This window comes from Phodopus roborovskii, unplaced genomic scaffold (assembly GCF_943737965.1).
Source record: "Phodopus roborovskii unplaced genomic scaffold, PHOROB, whole genome shotgun sequence".
NCBI lineage: Eukaryota > Metazoa > Chordata > Mammalia > Rodentia > Cricetidae > Phodopus > Phodopus roborovskii.
Genome location: NW_026126460.1, coordinates 2,329,046 through 2,355,741, shown reverse-complemented (window position 1 = coordinate 2,355,741; position 26,696 = coordinate 2,329,046). Strand labels below are relative to the sequence as shown.

The 26,696-nt window shown below is 39.5% G+C and overlaps 1 protein-coding gene across 1 annotated transcript in view; it reads right to left on the bottom strand.

Moving 5' to 3' along the window:
- Nucleotides 1-26,153, bottom strand: part of Ccdc150 (coiled-coil domain containing 150) — a 62,706-nt gene extending 36,553 nt beyond the window's left edge. The window contains 12 exon segments of the mRNA XM_051190205.1: nt 2,266-2,334; nt 2,475-2,652; nt 3,105-3,229; nt 4,326-4,433; nt 7,933-8,025; nt 9,998-10,041; nt 12,941-13,070; nt 13,999-14,115; nt 18,533-18,601; nt 20,896-21,074; nt 21,217-21,437; nt 25,990-26,153. Coding sequence (XP_051046162.1) covers nt 2,266-2,334; nt 2,475-2,652; nt 3,105-3,229; nt 4,326-4,433; nt 7,933-8,025; nt 9,998-10,041; nt 12,941-13,070; nt 13,999-14,115; nt 18,533-18,601; nt 20,896-21,074; nt 21,217-21,437; nt 25,990-26,153 — 1,497 coding nt within the window.
- Nucleotides 26,154-26,696: the final 543 nt, after the last annotated feature.

Genomic DNA, 26,696 nt, shown 5'->3' with positions numbered 1-26,696 from the left:
AATGAAAGAACATCACAAGTAAACTTATGAATGCAGTGAAGCCAGTTTAGAAAGGGACATTCATTCCTGGAACCATCTATATTCCTAAGAGGGAACATCTTGTAGTTGTGAGCCTAGTCTTTAGTGGTTGGAGCCATCACTCCAGTTCAAAAGAAATATTTCTTAAGTCAATGAATGACCCAAGCTTATCTTGAACTAGAAATCAAACAACAGGTTAAACAAAGCAAACAGAAGACATATAATATAAATATTATAGCACAAATGAAATAAAGTACAAGAAAATAACAGAAAACAAAAAGCAGGTAGCTGGACTAACCAAGGAAATACAGAGAAGATACAAATTACTAGATAGTAGTGCAATAGAGAATGTTACTTGTGATTTTATTGAAATAAATGTATATGGCTAGAAAGAACAATTGTACACACTCTAGATTGAATGGACACATTCCTAGAGAGGACCAATCTATTGAAAGTGATTCAAAAGAAAAACAAAAACGCAAAATGGAGAAGAGAAAGGATCAGAAATTCAGAAGAGACCTTCAATAGAAGATTGAATCAGTAATAATGTAAAACAGAAGAAAAAACAAAAACCAATAAACAAAAAACCAAACTTCCATCAAAGCAAAGTCTATGACAAGATGGCTTCATTAGTAAATATAAGAACACTTAATGAAGAACTGTTATGAGACCCTCAAAAAGTCTTAGCCAAAAATATGCAAAGAAACATTTGCAAATCATTTTAAGAGGGTAATATTATCTTGACACCAAAACCAAAGTTAACACAAAAATAAAATCATAAAACAATCTCTTATGAATAACACTTTAAAAACTCAATAAAACAGTCCAGCAATACAAATCATGTATATAAAACATGACCAGGTGAATGTTAGCCTGGCTTAGAAATATAAGCTAACTTTTGAAAAAAAAAAAAAAGCATTTGTGATCAATGAATATAACATATAATTGTAAAAATCAAGGACACAATCCCTAAGATTATTTCAATACTTTCAGATAAAACATTTGACAAAATTCAAAATTGTACAACTAAAATTTCCCCCAAACCCTAATGTATAGAAGGGAATTTCCTCAATTTCATGAGGGAAATTTACCAGCATCCTACAGCTCACATGACAATGTGACAAGTTAGCACAAGGATGCCTACCCTCACCATTTCTAGTCAACACTATAGCACAAGTTCTAAGTCAGCTTATACAAGACAAAGCAAAGACAGAAATCACAAAATCACACATATGGCATATGTATTATTAACATTGTAATGCTCCAAAAATTAATGTATAGAATTAGTATACAGCCTATCAAACTTGCGGTTATCCTTTCTTACAAAACTAGAAAAGCTGATCTTAAAAGTTCAGCTGGAAATGTATAGATTCAAAACTATCTAAAAGTTACGTTTGTTCACCCCGAGATCCAAACAAAACTATCATAAGAATAGGCAAGTAGATAAATGCAAGTCATAACGCTAATTGAGATCAGCCAGAAACAAATTACTTGTTTTCACTCATTCATAAAAACTAGAGCCAATCTCCTAGAAGAACTGAGTGGAATAGTGATCATTAAAGGCTAACGGGCAATGGGAAGCATTAATGGAGTGAAGTTAAATAAGAGTTACCAAAACACAGGTGTGTGGGGTGGGAGGGGTTAACCCTTGATTGACAGCACAATAGGGCAATCATTGAGTATTATGATCTGTGATACTCTTCAAACTGTCTAGAGTATGAAATCTACAACCTACAAAAAGTCACTAAGGTAAGGATGTGGAAGTGCCCGTGATTCTTACTTACCATACACTGCCTGCATGAACCAAATTACCTGTAAGCTACTCCGTCAGGTTGTACAAATATATCAACTAAAGAAAAACATAAGGCTAACTCAAGGATACGTAGCATGTACTCATAGGTACTTACAATATAAAAGCCAAGCTTGCTTTTACAACTGTAAGTAAGCAGTGTTAGTGGTCACCCTTTGCCTTCTTTAGACCCATTAGCTAACTCAGTCTCAGGGAACTCTAGGGCCAGAAGCAGTGAGGGCCTACAGGGGCAAACTCCAAATACTCAACAAACAACACTCCTTCCCCCACAGAGCACTAGAAGGCCCTACATGACACTGGCTTTGTGCCCCTCCCCCAGACTGGTAATCAGTAAAATCACCCTATTTATTAAATACACTGATAGAGTAGACAGCAATACAGAGGGTCAGAATAAATGAAACTTCAAAAAAAAAAAAAAAAAAATCAAACCTCAATACCTTGCTTTTAGCTAATTCCTTTTCCAAATTGCATTTTTCTTTGGCTACTTCTTTTTCTGTTTTGCTAACCTGGGCAGGTAGGAAAAAGAAATGGAACAATGTTTAGAAGACACAGATTTAAACAGCAGGTGACAGCATCCTGCATCTCTGACTACCACTGTGAAACACCATTCTGCCCCTCAACTAGGAGGGACAGCTGCTCCTCCTACCTCCTGCCGAAACCTCTCGCTCTCCTCTAGCAGAGATGTCTTCTCCTGCACTGATGCTTCCAGTTCATCTCGTAGTCGAGCAATAGTTGACTCCAGAAGTTCTTTTTGCACCAGTGCCCTCTTTTCAGCATCCTGTGCTTTCTGGAGACACTGACTGTGCTCAAGGATTAAATGGTCTCTGCAGGAAGAGAACCAAGAGTCATCTAGTTAAACAAATCCTGCTGGCCCAGATGACAAATGTTCTTCTCTCCCCTGCCCCCACCCCCTCTCTGGGTTGTTTTTGTTCTTTTGGTTTTCACAGACAGGGGTTCTTTGTGTAACAGAAGACCTGGCTGTCTTGGAACTCACTCTGTAGACCAGGCAGGCCTTGAATTAAGAGAGAGGGGGGGAGGAAGGGAGGGAGGGAGGGAGAGAGGAGAGAGAGAGAGAGAGAGAGAGAGAGAGAGAGAGAGAGAGAGAGAGAGAGAGAGAGAGATCCACCTGCCTCACAATGTTCTAGGAAACTGGTCCCTCCGGACAGAATTCTTTATCCCTGTGGTTGGCTCATAAATGGGAAACTAGGTACTTTCACATAGGACAGAAAACACAAAGGAAGAGAACAAAAGCAGCTCGTGGCACTGGCTTGCTTACAGGTGTGTCTGGAGTTGGGCTTTATCATTCTGAATGGTCTGCAGTTCACCGGTGATGCTGGCATGGGCTGCGTCTAACAGTATATTTTGCTCCTGAAATGTCTCTGTTATCATTTTCTGCTCCACCTGAGAGGTAGAGTAGTAAAAGCTGAGATGCTGTTTGACAGGGTAATAGACAGAGTAACTGTTCAAAGACACTATGCTCACTTCAAAACTTGCTTCATTTTCACAAATAAAGTCTGTGATAAATAGTTTGAGGACCCAGCCTTCTTGTTGACCCAGGTCTGTCATTTTATAATTCTGCTACACAAAGATGAAGACACACACACACACACACACATACACACACACACACACGCATACTCACTCACACAGAGGAGCTACTACTACTTAGCATCCAAGTACCAGAATTTGAAAACTTTTCCATTTTGACTGGTGAAAAGTAATCCTAACAAAGAAGCAGAATTTCAAACAAACAGGGTCAAAGTCAAGAGTATTTTTAATACTGTAAGCAAAATGGGAAGTCACAGGTGTGTGAGAGTCAGTTTTAAATGTACCTATCATTGGGGGCTAGAGAGATGGCTACGTCATTAAGAGGACCCAGGTTTGGTTCCCAGCAACCTACATAGTGGCTCACTCCCAACCACAAGTCCAGTTTGTGAGGATCCACTGCCTCTTTTGAAATCTTCTGGTACCAGGCAGGCTCATGGTACACATACATACATACATACAAGCAAATTAGTGAGTCAAAACATTTTTAAAGTTTCAAAACTACACACCATTATTATACAAATACTACAACAGATACTAATTTTCCTAAAAGTCATGATATTTGTGAAGAAAGCATTAAAAACCATTTAGTTGTAAGGCCAAATCACCGCTTTGCAAAAGGAGGAAATTACTAATTAAAAAAAAGCAATTGGGTCATAATAATAGCGTGTAATCCCAGAACTCTGTAGGCTGAGGTAGAAAGACTGTGAATTTCAGAGCAGCCTTTGAACTACAAAGTAAGATCCTGCTGAAACAAACAGTCAAATAAAAAGGAAAGAAATGCTGGCTGCAGCCTGTAATTCTAGCATTCTGGAGGATCTAGCCAGTAGGATCACAAATTCAAGGTCACTCTTACTCATACTGAATTTGAGGCCAGTGTGGGATAAATGAGATGTCTTAAAAAAGAAGAAACTCTAAGCAAACAAAAGAAGTCTGAGTACCAAGAAAATACCTGCAGAATAGCATGGTGTTCAGCAATAACCCTGGCATTCTCCATTTTAACAATCTTCAGCATGTTGGTTAGCTCTGAACACTTCCTGGAGAGCTCGTCATTCAGAACCTAAGATAACATACACAGCAAGTCATAAGTCCTAATAATTACTGCACTTACATATTTTTAGTGATTTCACAATAACACACTAAGTCTAACTTAGCCAACATATCATCAATATTTCATTAGTTTAAAAACTACTTTCAAATACTTCCCTATGAGTAACAGGACCTCCTAGATATAACCAAAACAATATAGGCTTTTGCCTCTGTTCTTGGTTGCCTAGCATAATTAAATAGTATGAACCTATTGCTAAAGATACTATTTACTTTGGATGTGGGACATAGCTAAATTAACCTGAACTGAGCAGGAAACTCCCTGCTAGCTAGCTTTCATAGTGCCAGACAGAAAGTGCTAAGCAGCCAGCCAGCACTGAATATTGAATGCTACATTACTGACCTGCTAGTAAGATATGTCCACTGATGCAACAGGGGCATGACTGTTTTAGAAGTAGCCAACTGTTTTGATTGAGTATGTCTGTTCTACAGGCGGGATTTCATGCTTGGAGCTACAAACCTAATTTAAAGTTCCTAACTGGGGGAATAATGGGCCTTAGGAGGAAACTCACTGTTACTGTTTTGCTAAACGCTCTTGCAATTGATTATATTCTAAATATTTACAGTTGTACCCACAAATTTGTGCTGCTCTCAACCTTGGTCAGGGAAGCATGTTTTTGCAGCTGATAGTGGTTAATGCAGAGAATTATAACGTAAAGTACCAAGTGTAGTAACTGTGAGTGCTCTGCTGTGCAATGGCATCAGCTTCCCACCACCCACAGCTCACAGAGCTGTACAGAGAAGGGAGGACTTTAGGGCCATCAGCAGATATGGGGGAAAGGTGTGAAATGCAACTTCAGAACATGGCAAGACTGTCACACAGCTCTCAGTAGTGGTATGCATCGGCTCATAACCTGCACAAGATAAAGCCAGTCAGGAGCTACTGGAGGTTGATGGCTCCTGAAGCAGAGCAGTTGCTTCTTTGGGGAATGTGGCTTCTGGTAGGTTACCTACACCCTGGGGTCTAGCCACATACCAATGCACATATGAACAGCTCTAACTGCATTGATGGTATTAAGAATAAAAAAAACAGAGAGAGAAAATTAAATTAGGAGGGAGCACAAGGAGAATTGGTGGAAGGTAGTGGTAGATGGATGTGATCAATGTACCTTCCACAAATGACTAAAACTTCCAACAATTTGTTTTTTATTATATTTAAAAATGAATTTGGATTCTACAGCCAGAGGAGGGGTACTACGGAGGGAGAGGAAGTGATAAATACCAACTGACCAGAAAAAGGGGTGGAATACAAAGGGAGAGAGGAAGTGATCAATTCCAATTGATTGATTTCATTTATGGAGCTCCTGAGGCATTTGGCATTTTACTCAATTCACAATTTTAAATACAAGTCAAATAGAGCAAGACTTCTAAATAGAATTTCAGTGCAAGTGTCTAGCTAGCTAATAATATAAAAAATTCATTCCCAAAATTTTATCATCAACATTGACAATGTGATGGGAGATGACATTCTGTAAATATGTTTCTCGTACTGGCTAACGAATAAAGCACTTTTGGCAAATAGGAAGGCAAGATAGGCAGGACTAGGAGACAAGGAGGATTCTGGGAGATATAGTAGAGGAAGAAGAGACAAGATGTAGGCCATGAGAGGAATGAGAGGTCTGGAGTCTCTCTTTCCAGTGAGACCACATGGAAACACTTAGATTGATAGAAATGGGTTAATAGTTAAGACAGAGTTGGCCAATAAGAAGCTCTAGCCATTGGCCAACAGTTTCATAATTAATACAGTGTTTCTATGTTATTTGGGGCTCTGGGACCAGGCGGGGGGGGGGAAGTACTTGTAACAATTGCTTACCCAGTAACACAAAATATCCATGTTTTACCATCAAAGATAGTATTTACAAAAGCAAATTACAGATTTTAATCCCACAAGATTTTGATCCTTCAGAACAAAACAAAAATTCCCCCAAATCATACCAGTAGTTAATGATTCTCTGACATCAAAATTTACCTTTTCTTGTTTTGAGGTTCTGAATTAAACTCGGGGCTTCAAGCATGTAAATAACTTGCCCCCATACTGTGCTATACACTCCTGTCCTCAGCTCCAGAAATCCATATTCTTGTGGCAGATATACACTTGAATTGATTTTTTTTTTAAGGTAAAATGGGCAGGGGTTTATGTTGTTCATTGTTTATCAAGTCTGGCTGGCCATGCTTTCTAAGTAGCTGAAGAGGACCTTGAACTTCTAGTGCTCCTGACTGGAGAATATGGGGCTCATGGGTGAATGCTTCCACTTCTGAATGAGAATTGTGGACTTCAGTGAATAGCTAGTGTGTTTGTTTATAACCAAATTACCCAAACTCAAACAAGACAAAAAGCAAAACGTCCTCTGCCATTTTGCTGGCTGAACTGGCAAACCTTCTGTGTACAAGCTTCCTGAGCTTCAAATCCTGAGTGACAGTTTCCAGTCTTTAGTGCACCAGCAGAGGTTAAAGTGTTAGTAATGTGAGGTGCTTAGAGTTTGCCTAGTATATGAAACAGGTTCACCTAGTGTTAACCATTGGTATAGAAATAGTGGTGACTTTTATAAAAGGATATTCTTTTCATTTTATTTCATTTTACTATAAAGTACAGCAACATAATGACATTAACAATACAGCAATCTAATTGTGCCAAAAGAAAAGTTGTTTTAAGGATAAGCATTTCACTGGATTCTGTGAAATAGTGTGCCTGTGTATTCAGTTACTGTTTTCAATATACACTCAAGTATTAATATAAAGTATAAGTTAAATTTGGATGCAACACCTTACAGAAAATGATCATCCTTAAATCCCAACTCTAACAAGCATTTCTTATGCTCTTCTGTACTGTTTTATACAGAGCACACCAAAAAGTTTAGTAGATAGCGGTTGCAATGGAGCTTCTTAGAAATGCACTGGGTAAGGGAAGAGAAATTTCAATGGTTAATCTCATCAACCTGATGGATTTTAGAATCACCATGGAAACAGACCTCTAAACATGTAAATGGGAGATTTTTAGGTGAAGTTGAGACCCACATTAAGTATAGGTAACACCATTCCACAGGCAGAGGTCCCACACTGGATAAGAAGGGGAAGGCAAGCTGTGGACAAACATTTCTCATTCTCCTCTCCATTGCAGATGCCCTGTGACCTTGAGCTCCATGACCTACTCACCCTAAAGTGTGAGCCACAATAAATTCTTCCCTAAATTGCTCAAGTATTTTATCACAGGAAAAAAAAAAAGCCTAATACAATGACTAAATTAGAAAGCAAAATGTACATGTGATTAGTCATGTACCTGTACCAGTATCAAAGGAATTTGATAGGGGAAATCCAAAATGTAGTTAATTTGATAATGGTTGATAGATGAAGTAGATCTTACAGAAATAAAAAGCTAGAGGAAAAAGACAATATGAATTTATATTAAACTAATTAATATCTTAAGAAAGTGAGAGGGAGAAGCAAAGATTTACCTTTGCCTTTTCTGATGCATCTTGAAGGGATATCATTTCAGATTTCAAATACGTATTTTCTTCATGTTCCTTGTTGAAAGACATTTGTGTACTCTATTGAAGGAAAAAAATTGCTCTCTTTTTCACATGGGCAAGATATTATGCACATCTCTAGGTGCGTACAGAGTCTTATTATCTTTGATTTCCAAACTCCCTTTATTTCTCAGTACCAAAGAAAGGGTGTATACAAAGCTGATACAGATGCAGAGCATTCTCATTGGCTGCTGGTGGGAATGAAAATGATGGTGCACTTCAGAAAACAGTCTGAATATTCTTACAAAACTGAAACTGCAATGATCCAGCGGCCCTGTTGCTAGGTTTTTTTCTCATGGACAACTTATCTCATGCAAAAGCCTTCACGTACATATTAATCAGTTCAGCTCTTACTTGCTGAACTTGAAGGCAACCAAGATGTCCTCCAGAATCTTGCTCAACTCAAAACTGCCTAACTTTTCCTGGCTCACATATTTTTATTTTTCAAAGAATACTGAGACTTTTGCATTCTAGTCCCCATAGCACAAATTAGGGGAATGTTCACTTGCTCAAGTAAAACTGATCATGAAATAAAATAATTTAATCAGAAAATGTATGAGAAGGAAAAATAAATTTTAAAGACTTCATTAGTTTCATATTAGCATTCTGACTAGAAAAATTGACTAAAATCATTCTATAACTACTCACTTATATTCCTATGTCAAGTCAGATCTCTATAAGAATATTTATATCAAATACACATTTTTATTACCAGTAAGATTTTGTGATTCCAAAGAAACACATTCAAACACCTTTAAAAGTTATAAGATGCTTCCACCAATAAGGACCTCAGGGTGGAGAAGGGAAGCACCTGTGCTCCAAGGAACAGAACTAGTTCTCTCTGGGATTGGGAGAGGGGAAGAGACAAGTGAGGGGTGACTGAAGAGTCCTTAAGAACTTTTTGGTAAAAGAGCGATGAGCACTGAGAAAACTACTTCTCAATTTCCTCCGAAGTGGGAAGACAAGCACCACACAACACAGGGTGAGAGGGTAACAGAAAACCTATTCCAAATGGGAGCACAGAGACTAACTTAAGAGTGTAAAATGATAAAAATTTTCTTCTTTTCTGAATTCAGTTAAAATAAAGTTCACCATTTTGCCCACCTTTAAGAGTGTGATTCAGTCCATGGAGGGCCATTCCCTTAGCCTAGAGACATGGGGGGAGGGCCTAGGCTCTACCCCCAAATGACTTGACAAGATTTTGATGATCCCTCATGGAAGGTCTCACCCTCCCTGGGGAGTGGATGGGGGATGGGACGGAGAAGGAGCTGGGACTGATATGTAAAATAAGAAAAAAATATTAAATTTAAAAAGTTAAAAAATATTTTGAGGGAAACAACTTGTGGTTCAGTATTTGATGCACTTCCATTGCTGAGCAACCATGAACTTCAACACTATATTATATTTCATGACCCTGTTTTAGAAATTAATTTATAATTGGCAAAATCCATGACTTTTTTTTCTGAGACAGGATTTCTCTGTAGTTTTGGAGCCTGTCCTGTAACCTGCTCTGTAGATCAGAGCTTGCCTTGAACTCACAGAGATCTACCTGGCTCTGTCTCCCAAGTGCTAAGACTAACAACAGCATGCACCACCAATGCCCAGCTTTATTTTATCTTTTCAAAAGAAGATAACCTGCTTAAGATGATCACTTAGTTCTACTACTTAGTACTGCCTGAATATACAGCTTATTTATGTGAACCTTTTGTTCCTAGAGCTTTCTGAAGAATCAGAAATCTATATACAAGCACCAGTGAAGGATTATGACTTAATAAAGAGAGCCACCTTCACACCTTTAATTCCAGGACTCGGGAGACAGATGCAGGCAGATCTCTGTGAGTTTGAGGGCAGCCTGGTCTACACAGAGAGTTCCAGGACAACCTCCAAAGCAATACATAGAAAAGAGTTTCAAAAAACCAAAACCAAAACTAACAACAACAACAAAGAAATAAAGAAAGCCACCATCTCTGTATTCTGTCACAGGAATACATACCTTATTTTCTTCAGCCAACTTGCAAATGAGGTTATCTCTGGAAACTAAAAGCAAAAAGTTTATATGATGGCAATGGTGATTTAACACGTAGAAACCACACAGCACTTTTCCCTAAAAGCTTTGGTCGTTTAAGTCAATGTTTTGTGGAAATATTAACACCTGCATTTTATCATATTTTCATAGGCTAGGTACATAATTATCAACACAGATTGCCTAGAATCTCATCATTTGAGCAACTGATGTAGGGGATCATAAGTTCAGGGCCAGCCTGGGCTACATGGCAAACTTCTCTTTAAAGTGATAAAATTAATCAGACAATAAGTTAAAAAGAACCTGGTCCACTGTTGCTTTTAATAGTAAATAAGGTCACATTTTATTCAATGCATACATTATTCTGGGAGGGATATAATCAACATATTTTTGTTAAGTTACTTTAATCAAGATTTAATAAAACCAGGGACACACACATAAAACAATAAGGGCTATTTTTCTCCTGGCAATGACAATGAAAACAGAGAAGGAAACCAGACATATGAAACAGAAGAGAAGACTGTTGGGACACAGGTGACCATGCAGCGAGCAGACAGGGGCAGCAGGGTAGATGCTGGACTCCACCTATATAAGGTCTGCATGGAAGGAGCAAACTCCAGAAACAGAACAAAATGAATGGATAGACACTGACATTTTCCTCATGTTCTGATGTGTCTGGCATCCAACTACAGGTGTTGATTTGACAGCAGGATAGTGGTCTACAGCTTTGAAGGGTAACTTCAGGGTTAGATATGAAACCATTCACAGGCTGTAACCGAAGACAGAAAATTAAGGAACACAGCTGAGCTGTGATTCCATGTTAGAGCATTTGTCACACACATGCAGGAAGGAAAATTGGGTAATAGTTTGGCATTGTATAACACTTAAAATTAATGTTTTGACTTTATAGAAAATTTAGAACTATATTAGTGCTGTTATACTTAAAATTTAAAGCCAGGCAATTTCAAAACATGTTTAAAAACTCCTATTTTACATAGGATATATCTTAAAGAAACTGTTTTATAAAGATGTGAATCAATGACTCATTGAAGTCTAATTCAAAATGTGTGAAAATGAAAAGAGATAAATGTTGTGATCTGTTCTAAAGTTATACTCAAAGTATGAACAAAAGGAAACGTCTATCTTCATAGAATAATTACTTTAAGTTACATGTTATTTACTGTTAATATCCTTTTCTATTTTTAATACACTGAAGAAAGTATTTAAAGTTATTTCTTTTTAACCTAGCCATATAGCTATTTGTACCTAAAAGCAATAAAATGGTACATAAAGTCAATAATACTGAGCATACAGTTGGTATTCAGTAAGGCTTCCTTTCCCTCATGCTATCTTGATTTATTGTGTTTAATCTTCATCTAGTGGTCTCACACACATGCTTAAAAAAATCCAAAAAACTAAACAAATCTATGTAAGAGAAAGCCCAATAAACAGAGAGCTCATACACAGAACGATCTGCACTTTAGCCCATGCTATTCTGTGTATACTGGGTCCTTGGGCATGATCTCCAGATCTTTTTACTGTGTATGATAGGTATATTTTCTTTCTTGATAACAAAGTTGTCATAAAGTGAAAATGAGATCCCAAGGAAAAAATATGAAGTGTAACCCAAATGTGTGTAGGTGTACAATAGAAGACAGAAGGTTATCTCCAGGCATTGCCATCAGGAACCTGACACAGTGACTCACTCAGCAGCCCCAAGGAAAGGTGGCTAACAACTGTAGAAAGGCATTGGTTTACTCTTTTCTCTACACTTTTTGTCATGTTTATTTTTCCGTTGGTGCTTTCTCATTGCAGGTAGCACACTAGAAGAAACACACGGCTCACAATGAGAAGACAGGATTAAGTTTTTTCTTCTCCATTTCTTTTGGAACTTTCAATGGCTACAGACAGCTTTGAGCAACCAATGACACAATCTGTGTGAAAGCCCTACATAAACCATTATTCATGTGGGAATGGTCTCTGCAGTGGAGACTGCCTGATGCTGCTTTACAGTAGTCTACCAACAGCAGTAGAGGCAAAGGCTGATTGATGGGCTTGAAACAGCAAGATTGTGCACCTAGACTCGGGGTTAAGACTCCTCTTTCCCTGCTCTGCCCCTTTGAGAACTAGTCTGTAAAATAAGGGAATTATTCTAAACTCTTCTTACCGGTGCATTATAAACACCCATCTCTGTGAATTGACAACTGGAAGAATGGTAAATTTGGCTACAGTAAGTAAGAGGAACCTCATTTCCTTATTAATAGTTAATTGACACATTTATATCCACAGTGTCTAAATGTCCCCACTAGTGCACACTTGAGTCATCATGGAAGGGAAAAACTTAAAGATAATGGTTTATAAATAAGAGGCTCGGGCCGGAGAGATGGCTCAGTGGTTAAGAGTACTGGCTGCTCTTCCACAGGTCCTGAGCTCAGTTCCCAGCAACCACATGGTGACTCTCAACCATCTGTAATGAGATTTGGTGCCCTCTTCTGATCTGCAGGTATACATGCAGGCCTTACATTGTATTCATTTTTTTTTTTTTTAAAGAAAGAAACAAAGAAGAGGCTCTGCCAGGCCTAGTGGCACAGACCTGCATCTTAGATGTGTAAAGCTTAGATAAAAAGATCTCACGTCTAACTCAAACCTGAGCAACTTAGACCCCCCATTTCAGCAAATAAACCCACAAACAAACCAAACCCAAAGGTGGCCACGGGGCAAGCTCAGTGAAGAGTTTGCCTAGTATAGGTAAGGCCCTATCAACCTCTTACCACACACACAGAAAATTAAGATCAAATTTTATTACCAATATCTATCTTGGTTTCAGGACCATATAGGAAGAAGCCCAGCAATGTTTTCCACCACCAACCCTGGCCAATTGAAGAACTCAGGCTCTTAGGAGTTTTTGCATACTTAGATCAGACTTGAGCTGTGAGGTAATCATCTCCAACTCTCCATTCTTTTGCTGCTCCTGTGCCAACAGTTCTTGGGTGGTTTGAATAGAGCCGCGCAGGGCAGTGCAGTTCTGCTGCAAAGAGTGCACCTGAAATTGTGTTAAGAAAAACTGTTTCTGTAAGATAGTGCATGATCTGATAGAACACACAGAAGGTGGAATTTTCAACCCTAGTGTCACTGAGAGGGAAAGGGACGTGCCGGTATTTTCCCAGCTGAAATCTCAGCAGACCAGTTTCTAACTTGAAGTGCTGTCCCATGGCGCATCCTATGTGCACTTAAACAGTAGTCACCAGCCACAGCAGGCTGCTGAGCACATGAGGGTAGCAGGGCAAGAAAAGAATTTTATCTTTAATTTTATTTACATTGAACCAATTTTGATTTAAATAGGATCGTCCATAATTCCTTAAGTAAAATAGACTCATTTTTATAATTCAGCTGTGAAGTATAGTCATTGGTAAAAATGATAAAGATTATACACTCAAATAATAAATACCAAAATGCAAATTTAAGGCATCTTAAACACATAAAAGTATTTCAAATAATAAAGACTGTGGAGGCAAAAATATCATGTTAATATAAGTAGGATACATGAAAACAGCAACGTAAATATGTTCCTGGTTATTTTACTTATTTGCTTCAAGGGTTCATTCCACTTAGTCTTTACTTTCTAAGCAGATCATAAACATAGCATTAACTAGGGCAGCAGCTTCCACAATGAATGCCTATAGCAGAGACTGCCTGGTACAGGAGGCTAACGTACCAACATAATTAACCTCAATAAAACCTGAGACAGACTCACTTCTCTGGACCTTGGCTTTTTCATTCATGAATTGAGAACTGTTGAGTTAGATAGCAGAGTGATTCTTATTTTGCACTATATTTTGATCAGGTCACTAAGAAAAAGGACCTCAGTAAATCTAGAGGAAATAAACAAACTGATGAGCTTGCAGGGAAGAATGCCAGCTCCCCCTTCTGTGGTTTTACTTCTCTAACAAACAAGGAAAGCAAATCTGTACCTGCTTCCGTTCTGCCTCCACTGTTGAGCCCATTTCTTGTATTTTGAGTAGCATGGACAATGAAGATTTCTCAAGAGACTCCCTGAAGTGCTTCTCCTGAGCCAGTTGTCTCCTTAGCTAAAGAGCAACACTGCAGTTAGGGAGACCAATGGATACCACTCCAGTTCAAAAAGATGCAATCACCACAGTTTCCATGAGATGCTTTCATTCCCACACCTTCACATTACTTTGAAACATGCTCATTCCTTCCTAAAAATGAAGTCAAGCTTGCCCCTCCCCCCATCTTTCTGTTGTTGAAATCTGCTTTACAAATTGGGGATCAAGACCCACTAGTAACTTTCAAGCAGCACATACAAAAGGAAGGCAATAGAAATGACAGGGCACAGCAAGTCCCGAGGACAAGCAAACATCATGCAAATACCTAAGTGACACCAAAATCACTATCTATGAAAGACATTTTTCTAATTAGACCTCATGAAGGGTTTTCATTCTCTGAAAGACATTGCTAAGAAAATGAAAAGACAAAATTTAGGCTGGCAGAAAATGTTTAAATACATCGCATTTTGATATAGGATTTATATCATCTCTTAGTCTTTTATATGTCACTGTAACAAAATATCTGAGGCTAGATAATGTATAAAGAATCAAGGTTTATTTAGCTCCTGGTTTTGTTTTTAAAGATGTGAGTGCTCTATCTGCATGTACACCTTTATACCAGAAGAGGGCATCAGGTCCCACTATAGATGGTTGTGAACAATCATGTGGTTCCTGTGAACTGAACTCAGGGCCTTTTGGGAGAATGACCAGTGCTCTTAACCACTAAGCCATCATCTTTCCAGCCCCCTACCTCAAAGTTTTAGGAGCTGAAGTTCAAGATTGGACAACCACACATTTTCAGCTCTGGTGAGGGCCTCATGATGACATAACACCGTGGTGATATCATACAGGCAAGAGAAGCCACACAGACTTACTCCTTTCTATAGTAACTCCACTTTCATAGGAACGAACCAGGGCTGCATGAAAACTACATGAATCCCTTCCAAGGGTGATTATCCTCAATGAATTAGTGCTTTCCACTAGGCTTGCATCTCTTAAAGGTTTGACCACTATTCAAAGACCACTGGGATCCAGCTGTTAGCTATTGAGTCTTTACAGGGAACCTGCAAATCAGACCCTAAATATACCAAGTAACAAACTCAAAACTAAGCCACCTTAATTATGAGATAATAATCTAAAATATATTTCCCCAATGGAGATATATATATATATATAAATAAGTATATGAAAAGATTCTCACATCATGTAACATTGGGGTATTCAAACTATAACATGATAGACCACATATTTATTAAAATGGCAAAAATTTAAGGCTCTGACACCAAATGCTGAGGATAATGTGCAACAACAAAGATTCTTATTCTTCCAAGACAGAAATGCAAAATGGTCTCGCTAAATTTTAAGATGGGTTGGTGGTTCCTAACAAAGCTAAATATGGCTTGCATTACAACCAGTAATTATATTCTGAGGTTATTTACCCAAACGAGTGGAAATCTTTTATTACTCTTAGGGAATTTCACAACATGCACCCCAATCCTACTCATCTCCCAGTCCCTCTATATCCACTTCTCCCTCTTGTAGTGTCCCCCTGAGGGAAAATAAACAATACTAATACAAAAGGAAAACATTTTACTCCTCCAGCTTTCCCACCTCTCCATCACGTCCGCATTCATCTTTGTGACCCTGGGAGATGCTGTGTATCATGAAGTCTACACTTCTGTCCAAACAACTTTACTTGCAAATGTCCATTGTGTATTAAGTTTGTTGGTAAGGTTCAAGGCCCTTCTCTGGCTTTGGAACACCATCAATATTGACCCCCACTGACATTCCTCTCTGATATCCTGCTGTTTGTTGCCCCTGGTTGTAGAGATTCTGCAGCTATGGGTCCCCAGGATCAGTCCCTTCACACACTCCAGCAGATCATAGATGGGGTAGATGTTGGGATGTGCCTACTACAAGCCCTGGAAGTATGCCAGGTGGCAACTGAGTTGGTCAGTCCAGGCCACTGGAGCCACTCCTCTTAGGTGAGGGGCAGGTTGGGATGGTCCCAGCAGTGATATGTCCCTCCAACTCCATGGCCACAGGTGGTAACCCAGAATCCTTTGGTGGCAACAAGGGCTATGGTCACCATCACAGAGCCTGCCCTCTGTAGGGTCATAGACCTAGACATGCTCCTCAAAAGCAGCCTCGGCCCAGATTTCACTATGGCCCCAGTGCAAGCAAATAAGTGGAAATCTTATGTCCACACAGACCTGTAAGACACCAGGATGTTCTCTGATTGGTGAATGGATGAAGAAAATATACTATATATAGTAAAAGTACTATGAAATAGTGGAGAGGCTACCTTAAGTGCCCATTCCCTATAATGAGATTGATGACTACCTTAAAAGCCATTCTAGAGCCTTCATCCAGTAGCTGATGGAAGCAGAAGCAGACAACCACAGCTACCACTGAGCTGTACTCCTGGAGTCCAGTTGTAGAGAGGGAGGAGGAATGAGTAAAGGGGTCAAGACCAGGCTGGAGAAACCCCCAGAAACAGTTGCTTTGAGCAAGTGGGAGCACAGGGACCCCAGTTGTAAAGCTGGTGACCAACATTGGACTGAACCAAGCTCTCTGAGTGCCAGTTGGGAGAACTGGGCAGTCTATGTGGCCTCTTTCAGTGGAACAAGTATTTATCCCTAGTGCACAAATGGACTTTCTAGCCCATTCCCCATGGAGGGACACTCCCTCAGCCCAGATACATGAAGGAGGGCCTAGGCCCTCCCCAAAATGATATGAAAACTTTGGTGATCCTCCACAGAAGGTCTCACCTTCCTTGGGGAGTGAGTGGGAGATGGGATGGGGGGTTGGTGGGGAGCATGGGAAGATGGAAGGGAGAGGGAACTGGGATTGATACATAAGATTGTTTCTAAATTAAATACTTTCTTTAAAAAGAAGATATGAACTAATGGCCTTGGGAAGACATGAAAAAACTTAAGTGTACAGCCCAAAAGGATTATCTTAACTATACCAAAACCATATATGCAATGCAAAGATCTGTGCTCATCAAGGGACTAGCAGAAGAGATGAATTTGCCTGTGGAGTACAAGGCATTTTTAGGGCAGGGAAACTACTGCACTTGATCCTGGAATGGCAGATACATGGTGTTAAAATGGTGTTAAAATTCATAGAACTCTACAGTACTACAGTGAATTTCTGTAATTCTAATGTAAACTATGTACTTTAGTGACACATCAGTATCATTTCATAAATTGTGGCCAAAATACTTCAAAATGTAATGCTAGGGAAAAAAACTGGGAGTTTATAGAGAATGGGTACATGTTGTCTGCATAATTTCCTATAAATAAAAAACTATTAAATTTATATTAAGATATCTAAAAAAAAGGCCAACTCAGTCAGGGTTCTCTAGAGGAATAGAATTGATAGAATGAAATAAAAATATAGGCTTGTTTTAGTTAGGATTACTGTTATTGTGATAAAAACCATGATCTAAGACCAAGTTGGGGAGGAAAGGATTTACTTGGCTTATACTTCCAGATCACAGTCCTTCATTGGAGGGAGTTAGGACATGAACTTAAGCAGGGCTGGAACCTAGAGTCACAAGCTGGCGCAGAGACTATAGAGGGGAGCTGCTTGCTGGCTTGCTTCCCCTGGATTGCTCAGGCTGCTTTCTTATAGAACCCAGGGATGGCACCACCATGAGCTGGGCCCTTCCCCCATTAACAACTAGTAGAAAAAATACCTTACACCACGGGATCTCATGGAGGCATTTCCTTAACTGAGGCTCCTTCCTCTCTGATGACTCTAGCTTGTGTCAAGTTGCCACAGAAAACCACCCAGTACAGGCACCATCACTGGGGCTAAGAACCTGGGGGTGGTCAGGTTATAGTTAAGGACCTATTACTACTACACTGCTAAGGGGACAGTGAAAACTGGGTCCTATAACTTATCCTTACACCCACACATCAGCGTGTCTCTAAGGCCTCATCAGTGGTGCTCCCTGTTGAATAGATGACAACTAACACACAGACCCACAACTAATTCAATAGCATTTAGTAGCCACTCCTTCCAAGTTCCAAACATGTAAGCCCACATGAATGTTTCAAGGTAAAATAAGAAGTGTAGACTTTTCCATTTTAACATAACTTTATATTAAAATGTCTCACGAAGTGTTTACTTAACAATAGCCTATGGGCCACCATGTTTAGTAACTGTTTCTCTACTGGCTCAATGGGTGTTTTGTTTTTTTGTTGGTTTGGTTTGGTTTAGTTCCAGTTTTATGGCAGTTTTAACATATAAGAATATCTTTAAGCAACTGAGGGCAGACACTCTTGCTTCAGTTAAATGTGACAAAATATTTAAAGTGTTCATACAAAGACACACTTTCTTTCTCAAAGGATTCTTTCCATCCTTACACTTTCTTGATTTCCCTTTGCTATTACAACACCTCCTCAACATCTCCTGTCCTTTCTCTTACCTCTTGAATTTTAAGGTTCATTTTACGCTTTGTGGTCTTTAGCTCCTCCTCAATAACAGCTGTGTTCTTCTGAAAAGAGAAGGAAGAAAGATCTAATAACTTGAAATGACAGGAAGAAACTGTGTCTAGGTTTATCAAGTCAAATTCAGTCTTCTTTTCCCTTGGCAGCTTATAAGTGCTATTTTTTTATTTTTCACATGTGTCTATCAGTGTACATATGTGCATATGCATGTGTATATGGGTACATGTGTGAATATGTATGCATATACATGTGGGAGGGTACACATGTATACATGTGTACCTATACATATGGGTGTTCATGTATGTATACATGTGTGCATATACATGTGTGTATGTGGGTACATATGTGTGTATATGCATGTGTATGTGTATATGGGTACACAGGTATGTGGAGGCCAGAAGTTGACAATGACAATGGGTGTCTCCCTGGATTGCTCCCTGTTCTACACATTGACTAAGGGCCTCTCACCTGAACTTAGTATGCCATCCCTTAATTTGCTGGTCTGGTTAACCAGCTTGCTCCTGGGATCTTGTTCCTGCCTTCTGAATGTTAAAGCTGCTTTGCTTGCTTAGAATTTGTATAGGTCATGGGAATTCAAACTCCATTCCTCACACTTAGATAACCCCTATTTCTTTTTAAGACTTATTTTTATTTGTGTGAAGTGTTTGTCCTGCATGTAGATATGTGTACCATGTACCTGTCTGGTACCCACAGAGTTACAGACATTTGTGCACTGCCAATTGAGTGCTGGGAATCAAACCTGGGTCCTCTGCAAAAGCAATTAGTGCCCTTAACTCAGTAAATAGTGGGGGGGGGGGGGGGAAGAAAGAGGGAATGTGTGTGTGAGAGAGAATGTGTTTGTCTCTGTGTGTGTGTGTGTGTGTGTGTGTGTGTGTGTGTGTGTGTGTGTGTATGTGTGTGTATCTCACTACATAGACCAGGCTGGCTTCAAACTCAGAGAGATAGCTGCTTTTTAAATTTTGGAATGTATTTTAGAAGGTATATAGCACCATCAGTTTCAAATACCATTCATGCTTAGGAATTCATAATGAAAAATACAGTTTTCAATCATTATCAATGATACCACAATCCTAGATATAAAGACTAAAGTTGTGGTCGCCTTCTTTCTATCTTGTACCTGATTCCAAGACTATCTTTCATAAAATATCCTTTGCTCCTGCCACAATTCTAGTTCTGACCTATGTAGACTCATAACACAAAAGATTACTTTTTTCCAAGTTTTAACCACATTTATTTTACATCGTGATTTCTTAGTCTTGTTACACTGATAGTTTGGGGGAATAAACACCTCTTCCCTTTTTTGTTGCTTGTGTGTTGACAGAAGAATAAAGCAGAATCCAAGAGAAAAAGCAGAGACTTCAGGAAACGGAGCAGGTGAGAGAAGGGCTGGAGGACAGACGTGCTCCCATGAGCCATGCAGAGTTAGCAGCATCGACCAGGAAGTCCAAAGCTTGGGTTCTTTGCTGCCAATTTCCTCTCTCCATAGTCAGGATACAGTAACATCTAATTCGTTTTCTATCTTGTCAGTGCATGGTTCTGCATCAAAAATTCTTAATCAGTTCCCACTGGGTCATCCAAAGTATTAATTACTCTTGATTTTTAGGTACTCTGCAATGTGAAATTAGCTAGTACTCAGCTTACTTGCCACACATTCTCACTCCAGTAATGCTGGAGTTCACACATTTTAACTCAAAATGGTACCCAGCATAAAAATCTGAATAACAGAAAGAGGATAAGCACAGAATGATTGTGGCCAGGAGACCTCTCTCAGATCTATTACTCATTAAAACATACTCTTATTTAATAATATGCTACTTCTTAAGACCTTTCAAAATAATCTGATTTATTACCCCGACCAGTCCACTAGTCCATGGAAAGAGACCTGGTTTCCTTTTTAAGCAGTAGTCATCTTTGCTGTCTGTGCTTGTGTTCCCTGAGATGCCTTAAGCACTCTGCTTTGAGACCAAGTGTATCTTTTCTGAAGTTGACCTGATCTATATTGGCCACAGATTCTCCTCCTCTCAAACACAGTGTTCTTATGCAATGTTCACTCAGTGGTCTGTTTTCAACTTTTTCCTAAATAATTTGTCATGTTATGCCTTAAGCTCCCAACTACTGTGTAGCTCTTAAAAGAGGACCAAGCCTAGATCCTAGGTTTTATACACAGCAAGGGGTCTATGAACAACCATTGACAATACACATTAATAGAGACAAATTTCTAATGACAAGATTCTAACATCAACATCTCCATTTGTAATTCAGTCTTTTGGAGCTGTTGCCTTTTTCAGGGAAGCCACACTTCAGAACACTCAGCACAAACCTTTGTCTCAGAGGCAATTTCCAGAGTGGCAGTCAATCTCTGCACTTCATCTTGTGCCTTGTCTTCTTCCTCCTTGACATCCTTCAGTTGCTGGCGCAAATTCATCACTTCAAGGTGCAACAGTTTCAGGTCCGTGGAATGTTCCTCCTGTATTGTATTCAGCTGATCCTTCAGAAAAGCTACATACAGCACAGGACAGAGCAGAAAGGTGAACAAAAGCACAGAAGGACAGAGAAGAAGGGTGAACAAAACCACAGAATCACAAAAATATCAAGCACCCACACAGAAACAAATTCTCTGCAATCCTCTGCAAACCTATACCTGTTTTCTGTGGATTCAATTTCTGTTCAGTTTGTAGACGACAGATGCTCAACTTCAAGGACTGGATGAGGTTTTCCAAATGGCACATTCGGTTTACCAGAAACTCACAGTTCTTCCATAAAATACCAGTTTTTTCTGGACAAATTACTTCACTTGGGATAGGACTAATGAGTTTCTGGCTGGCAGGGTCTTCTAAATAATCTGAAGTTTCCAATTGACCTCTGGAACAGCACCACAAAACAATATTACATAATGCAGTCTTAGGAGCCAATGGAGCCTTTCTAATTAGAATGGCAGTGACACCAGCAATCTGGTTGAATATGAGGCTCCTGACTCTCTTAGACGGGAATGCAGCTAGTAAGCACCTAATAGATCAGTTATTTCTAAGAGTGTCAGAAACAAGATGAGCCTCTTCTACACTTGGCAATTATAAATATCCACACTGGATGTACAGAAAAAAGTCTGAGGCAGTTACATTCAACCCCTACCCAGGCCATGCACTGGACAACTAGAACAAAATCTCTTGACTTCCCAATTTCCCTAAGGCTAGAAGGACAGAAGCAAGTGGAATATGTCATCTTAACTCTTACATTCTCAGGGCCCTGAATTCTCCTGGACATATGAACAAAGAGATTAAGAGTATGCATGCCTCTAGACTACAGAACAAAATGACAGTTCTATAAATATGCACACTGCCAAAGTCTTGATTCCCCAGGAAGAAGATCCTAAAAGGGGTTAGCCAGTGTCCTCTCCTACTGCTGCTGACATGTGAGTTAAGTAGACCAATAAATGGAGCTCCAAAGCCAAAAGAAGAGCTCAGCCAGCTTATCCTGCAACTACCAATTTACCTAAAGAGAAGCTAGTCCACTGCTGAATGACCCGGGAAGGAACACATCCAAATTCTCTTAGCTCTTGCGGTGGAAAGGGAAGGACCCTTGAGAGTCTTTGTAGGTCACAACACCAGCAGGCAGTTGTAAACAATAGTTCAAGTACAACCAGAGTCTACTCCTAGGGACCTCTGCCAAAAAGGAGCTAGAACATATAGCTCCTAGTTTCTGCACTGAAGGAAATTTTCTGCACATGCTTACTGTGACCTGGCTTCTAGGTAACTTGCATGCAGAAGTGTGGTGGTTTGAATAAGTATGACCCCCATAGACTCATGTGTTTGAATGTTTGGCCTATAGGGAGTTGTAGTGATATATTACTCATAATGTATTAAAGCTTGACTGAGGATTCAGAAAAGCAAAGTCACCTCAAGCCATAGAAGCCAGGTGTACACATTTAATTCCAGCAGCCAGAAGCTAGGAGATGGTGGTACACACATTTAATCCTAGGACTCAGTATTAAGAGATAGATGGATCTCTGTGAGTCCAAGGCCACCCAGATCTACACAAAAGTGAATCAATCTAAAAGAGAATTATAGCTCACACCTTTAATCCCAATATTAGGGGAGTATATAAGACAGAAGCAAGGTCTCGGAGAGAAATTCATTCTCCAGCCACAAGGAGGAAAGGTTACAATATGAAACTTGGTGAGAGCTTGCGGAGGCAGGAAGAGAAGAGCCCAATCAGCCTGAGGTAGAGGTAAGATGCTGGTGGTCAGCTGCTTTGCTTTTCTGATAGTCAGCTTGAAGCTTGAACCTCAATATCAGTCTCCGGGTCTTTTATTTTTCATGCCACAGAGAGTGGCACTGTTAGGAAAGGTGGCCTTGTTGGAGTCAGAGTGGCCTTGTTGGAGGAAGTGTGTCAGTGTGTCAGTGTGTCAGTGAGGGCTCAAATGCTCAAGCTACACCCAGTGTGGGAGTCAGTTCACTCCCTGCTGCCTGCAGATCAAGGTGTAGAACTCTAAGCTCCTTCTCCAGCATCATGTCTGCCTGCATGCTGCTTTGTTTTTCAGCCATGATGATAATGGGACTGAACTTCTGAAATTGTAAGCCAGTACCAATTAATGTTTTCTTCTATAAGAGTTGTCATGGTCATGGTGTCTCTTCACAACAACAGAAACCCTAACTAAATCAGGAAGTAACAAAGCAAATAAATTATGGAACTCCAATTGCCTGAAGGAAGCATAGCATGTCCTGAGCATTGCCCAGTCTCACTGTTGTGACAACTACAGGTCTACAGATCCTTTCTAAAATGATTCTAAGGCTGAGTGTCCGCACTTCTATAGATTCTGCACAAAGAAATACATCTTTAACCACCTAGATCTGGCCTTGAGATTCTACATTTCTGAATGTCCCTAGACCACCAAAAATAAAGAGGTGGGTACACGAACCCATTTCCAACAGCTATTTCCTAGGATTGGAGGTGCAGTGTAAATGAGAGCAGAAACATTAGACAAAGATGCTCTTGCAAGTTAGTGCAGACAATAGGTAATATATGTCTGCTCTCTGTTTCACCCGGAGGGTGGAGGAATCAGAACATGAAATCTAGCTGCAGCTAGATGGCCTGCCCTTTTTCTTACCTATTGCAAAGCACTAACAAACAAAACCATATGACTGTTTCAATAAACATTGACAAATCCAACACCCTTTCATTAAACAGCTGCCATCAAACTACACATAGGAGGAGTGTTCCTCAACACAGTAAAGGTCATAAATGACAGGTTCAAAGTTAATACTACAATTGTAAAAAGTTGAAGGCTTCCCTCTAAGGTATGGAGTAAAGACTAGGATATCTAATTTTACCACCAGTATCCAGCAGAGTTGGAGAAGCCCTAGCAGAGCAATTAGGAAACAACAAAAACAAAAGGCAGCGAATCAGAGAAGGAATTAAACCATGATTAGAAGACAATAAAGAGGGTTCTGGAGAGGTGGCTCAGCCCAGTGCTGCCTTGTAAGCAGAAAAATCTATGTCCTGAGTTCAGATCCCCAGTTCCCCACACCCACACCCATATCCTGAGTTTGGATCCCAGCATCCCCACAAAAAGCAATAGCATTCATGCAGGCATGGAGGGGCACTGGCCATGCATGTCATGTGTGCACAGGCCAGGGGTTGAGGGTTGACACTGGGTGACTTCCTCAATCTCTACCTTATTTTTTTGAGATAGGGTCTCTCACTGAAATTGTAACTCCAATTAGGCTAGCCTCACTGGTCAGTTTTCCTCTTCTCTCCACCACTGCAGCACTAGGATTACAAGCACTGAAATGCCCAGCTCTCAGGGGATGTGGGGGATGGGATGGGGAATGTGGGTGTGGATGCTGGGGATCTGAACTCAGGTCCTAAGCAAGCAGTTTACACTGAGCCATTTTTCCATACCTTTGGTTGTTTTTTTTATTTATTTAATATATTATTTGGTTGTTTATTTTAATTTGAAGTAAAAAAAAGACTTTCTATATAAATCAACATAAAACATGTAATACATAAAACATGGTAAAATATTAATTTTATAATGGTAACAGGAATTAAAGTTAGCATAGAAGCAATATATTCATATTTTTAAAAAATAGTTAAATAAAAATAATGAAATTTCCTGTTGTTTTATTAAAATATTCAGCATTTATAATAAATTTAATCTTTAAATGATAAAAGTAATTTATGGGCCCTACAATAGCAACTATTCTACTATTATGTGGTAATGTGAGACACTCAGAAAATACATATGATCTTTCTAAAACAAATCACACCAATAAATTCTGTATTGGCTGCATAAACATGTATATCCCTTACCATTAACAAGCTAACTTTAAAACAACAACAAAAAATTCTTTAGCAATACAGGGGAAAAACAGTTCTGCAATAGTTTCTCATTCTAAAGCATGGAAACAGGTTAAGGATTTTAAATGTGTCTTTTAATTTATAATAAATATGATACAAAAAATGAAGACCAACTTAATGGCACAAATCATTTCAGTTTTTCTTTAAACTAATTTCCAAATAAGATCTAAAATAGTGTTTGTGGCTGTCTATTATGGTTTGTATATAAGGTGCTCCCCATGGGCTCAAATGTCTAAGACATAGGTACCCAGCTGGTGGATCCAACTATTCAAAAGTAACAGAACTGAGAGTTAACATAGATGAGTTCACACTGAAGACACCATCAGGAGCTGGGGACTACTGAAGGAAATCTGTATCTCCCACTTTCCAGCTGCTATGAGGCACTAGGTCTGCTCCTCTAAGTCTTCTCTTCTATGACACTTTGCCTCAGCTCAGGCCCACAGTGATAGGGCCAAGCACCAAGAATTTAAATTCTGAAGAGGTGAGCCAAAAGTGAACCCTTCCTCCCTTAGGATGTCTTAAAGGGCATTCTGTCATAGCAACAAAGAGTCCACTAACATCTGGTGTGCTCTGAATGAGATTTGCCCACAAGTCTCAGGCATTTGAGTACTGGATCCCCAGCTGACAGTCCTGTCTGGGGAGGGTTAGAGTGTGGACTTGTTAGAGAAGTAGGTTACTGAGGGTGGACTTTGAGATTTCAAAAGGCTCCTGCCATCCCCACTATCTTTTCTGTTTCCTGGTTGTTGTTCAGGAAGTGAGCTCCCAGTTGCTGCTCCAGCTGCCTTTGCTTCCTATCTAACTCTAGCCCACTATCATGGACCCATAGCCCCAAGGACAGTAAGCACCAAATAAGCCATTTCTTCTGTAAGGTATTTTATCACAACAACAGAAAATGTTAAAAATCACACCTCTATCATAGAATAGCAACTCTATCTAAAAACATGTTTGCTTCAAAGTTCATATGGAAAAATTTTCCAAAAGTATGTACATCTGCTTTTTACTAAGCATCAAATTTAAATTCTTCAAACTGAAGCTATCGAGTTAATTTGTCTGTTACCGTTTGTCACCATAGCCCAGCATTATTAGGTCATCTCTCAGAGAACTGGTCTGTTCCTCAACAATTCTCATCTTCTGCTGAAGTATTGTGAATGTTTCAGACGCTGTGGCGTTGATATGAGTTGGAGACAGGACTGGTCTGCACACTGTAGATTCCATATGCATCTGAGGTCACATGGTTACAATATTAGCATAGGAGGTTCTCCCACTGTTGGAAACAGTCACAGGCTCTTTTTTCCTTATTTACCAGGGAATGGATATGGCTTTGTTTGCTCAGATATGAAGAGAAGCTTTAAAATCCAACTTCTCATTCACCATCTCCCCACTCCCACCTCCTTCATGAGATAATCAACATCCCAGATAGATTTGCTCCATGGGCCAGGGTCCCAGAGTGACAATGACATGAAACATACTGAACAGCAGATCTACATAACTGTGCTAAGTTATTGAGATTGTTGAGTACTCTGCTATCACATCACAATCTAGTCTACCCTATTTGTTATTAGTTGTCACATACTAGGGACCTAGACATTTGAAGGGCATTTCTCTATTGTTACTACTTACTCCTATTATAACATCATAGTTTATTAAGTGTCCTCCAAAAGACTGATGCTGAAGCCTTGGTATTCAGCATGGTAGATCCGATTACTGAAGACTGATTTTGAGGACACTAACTTCATCACAGGGCTAATCATCTGATGAATTTAC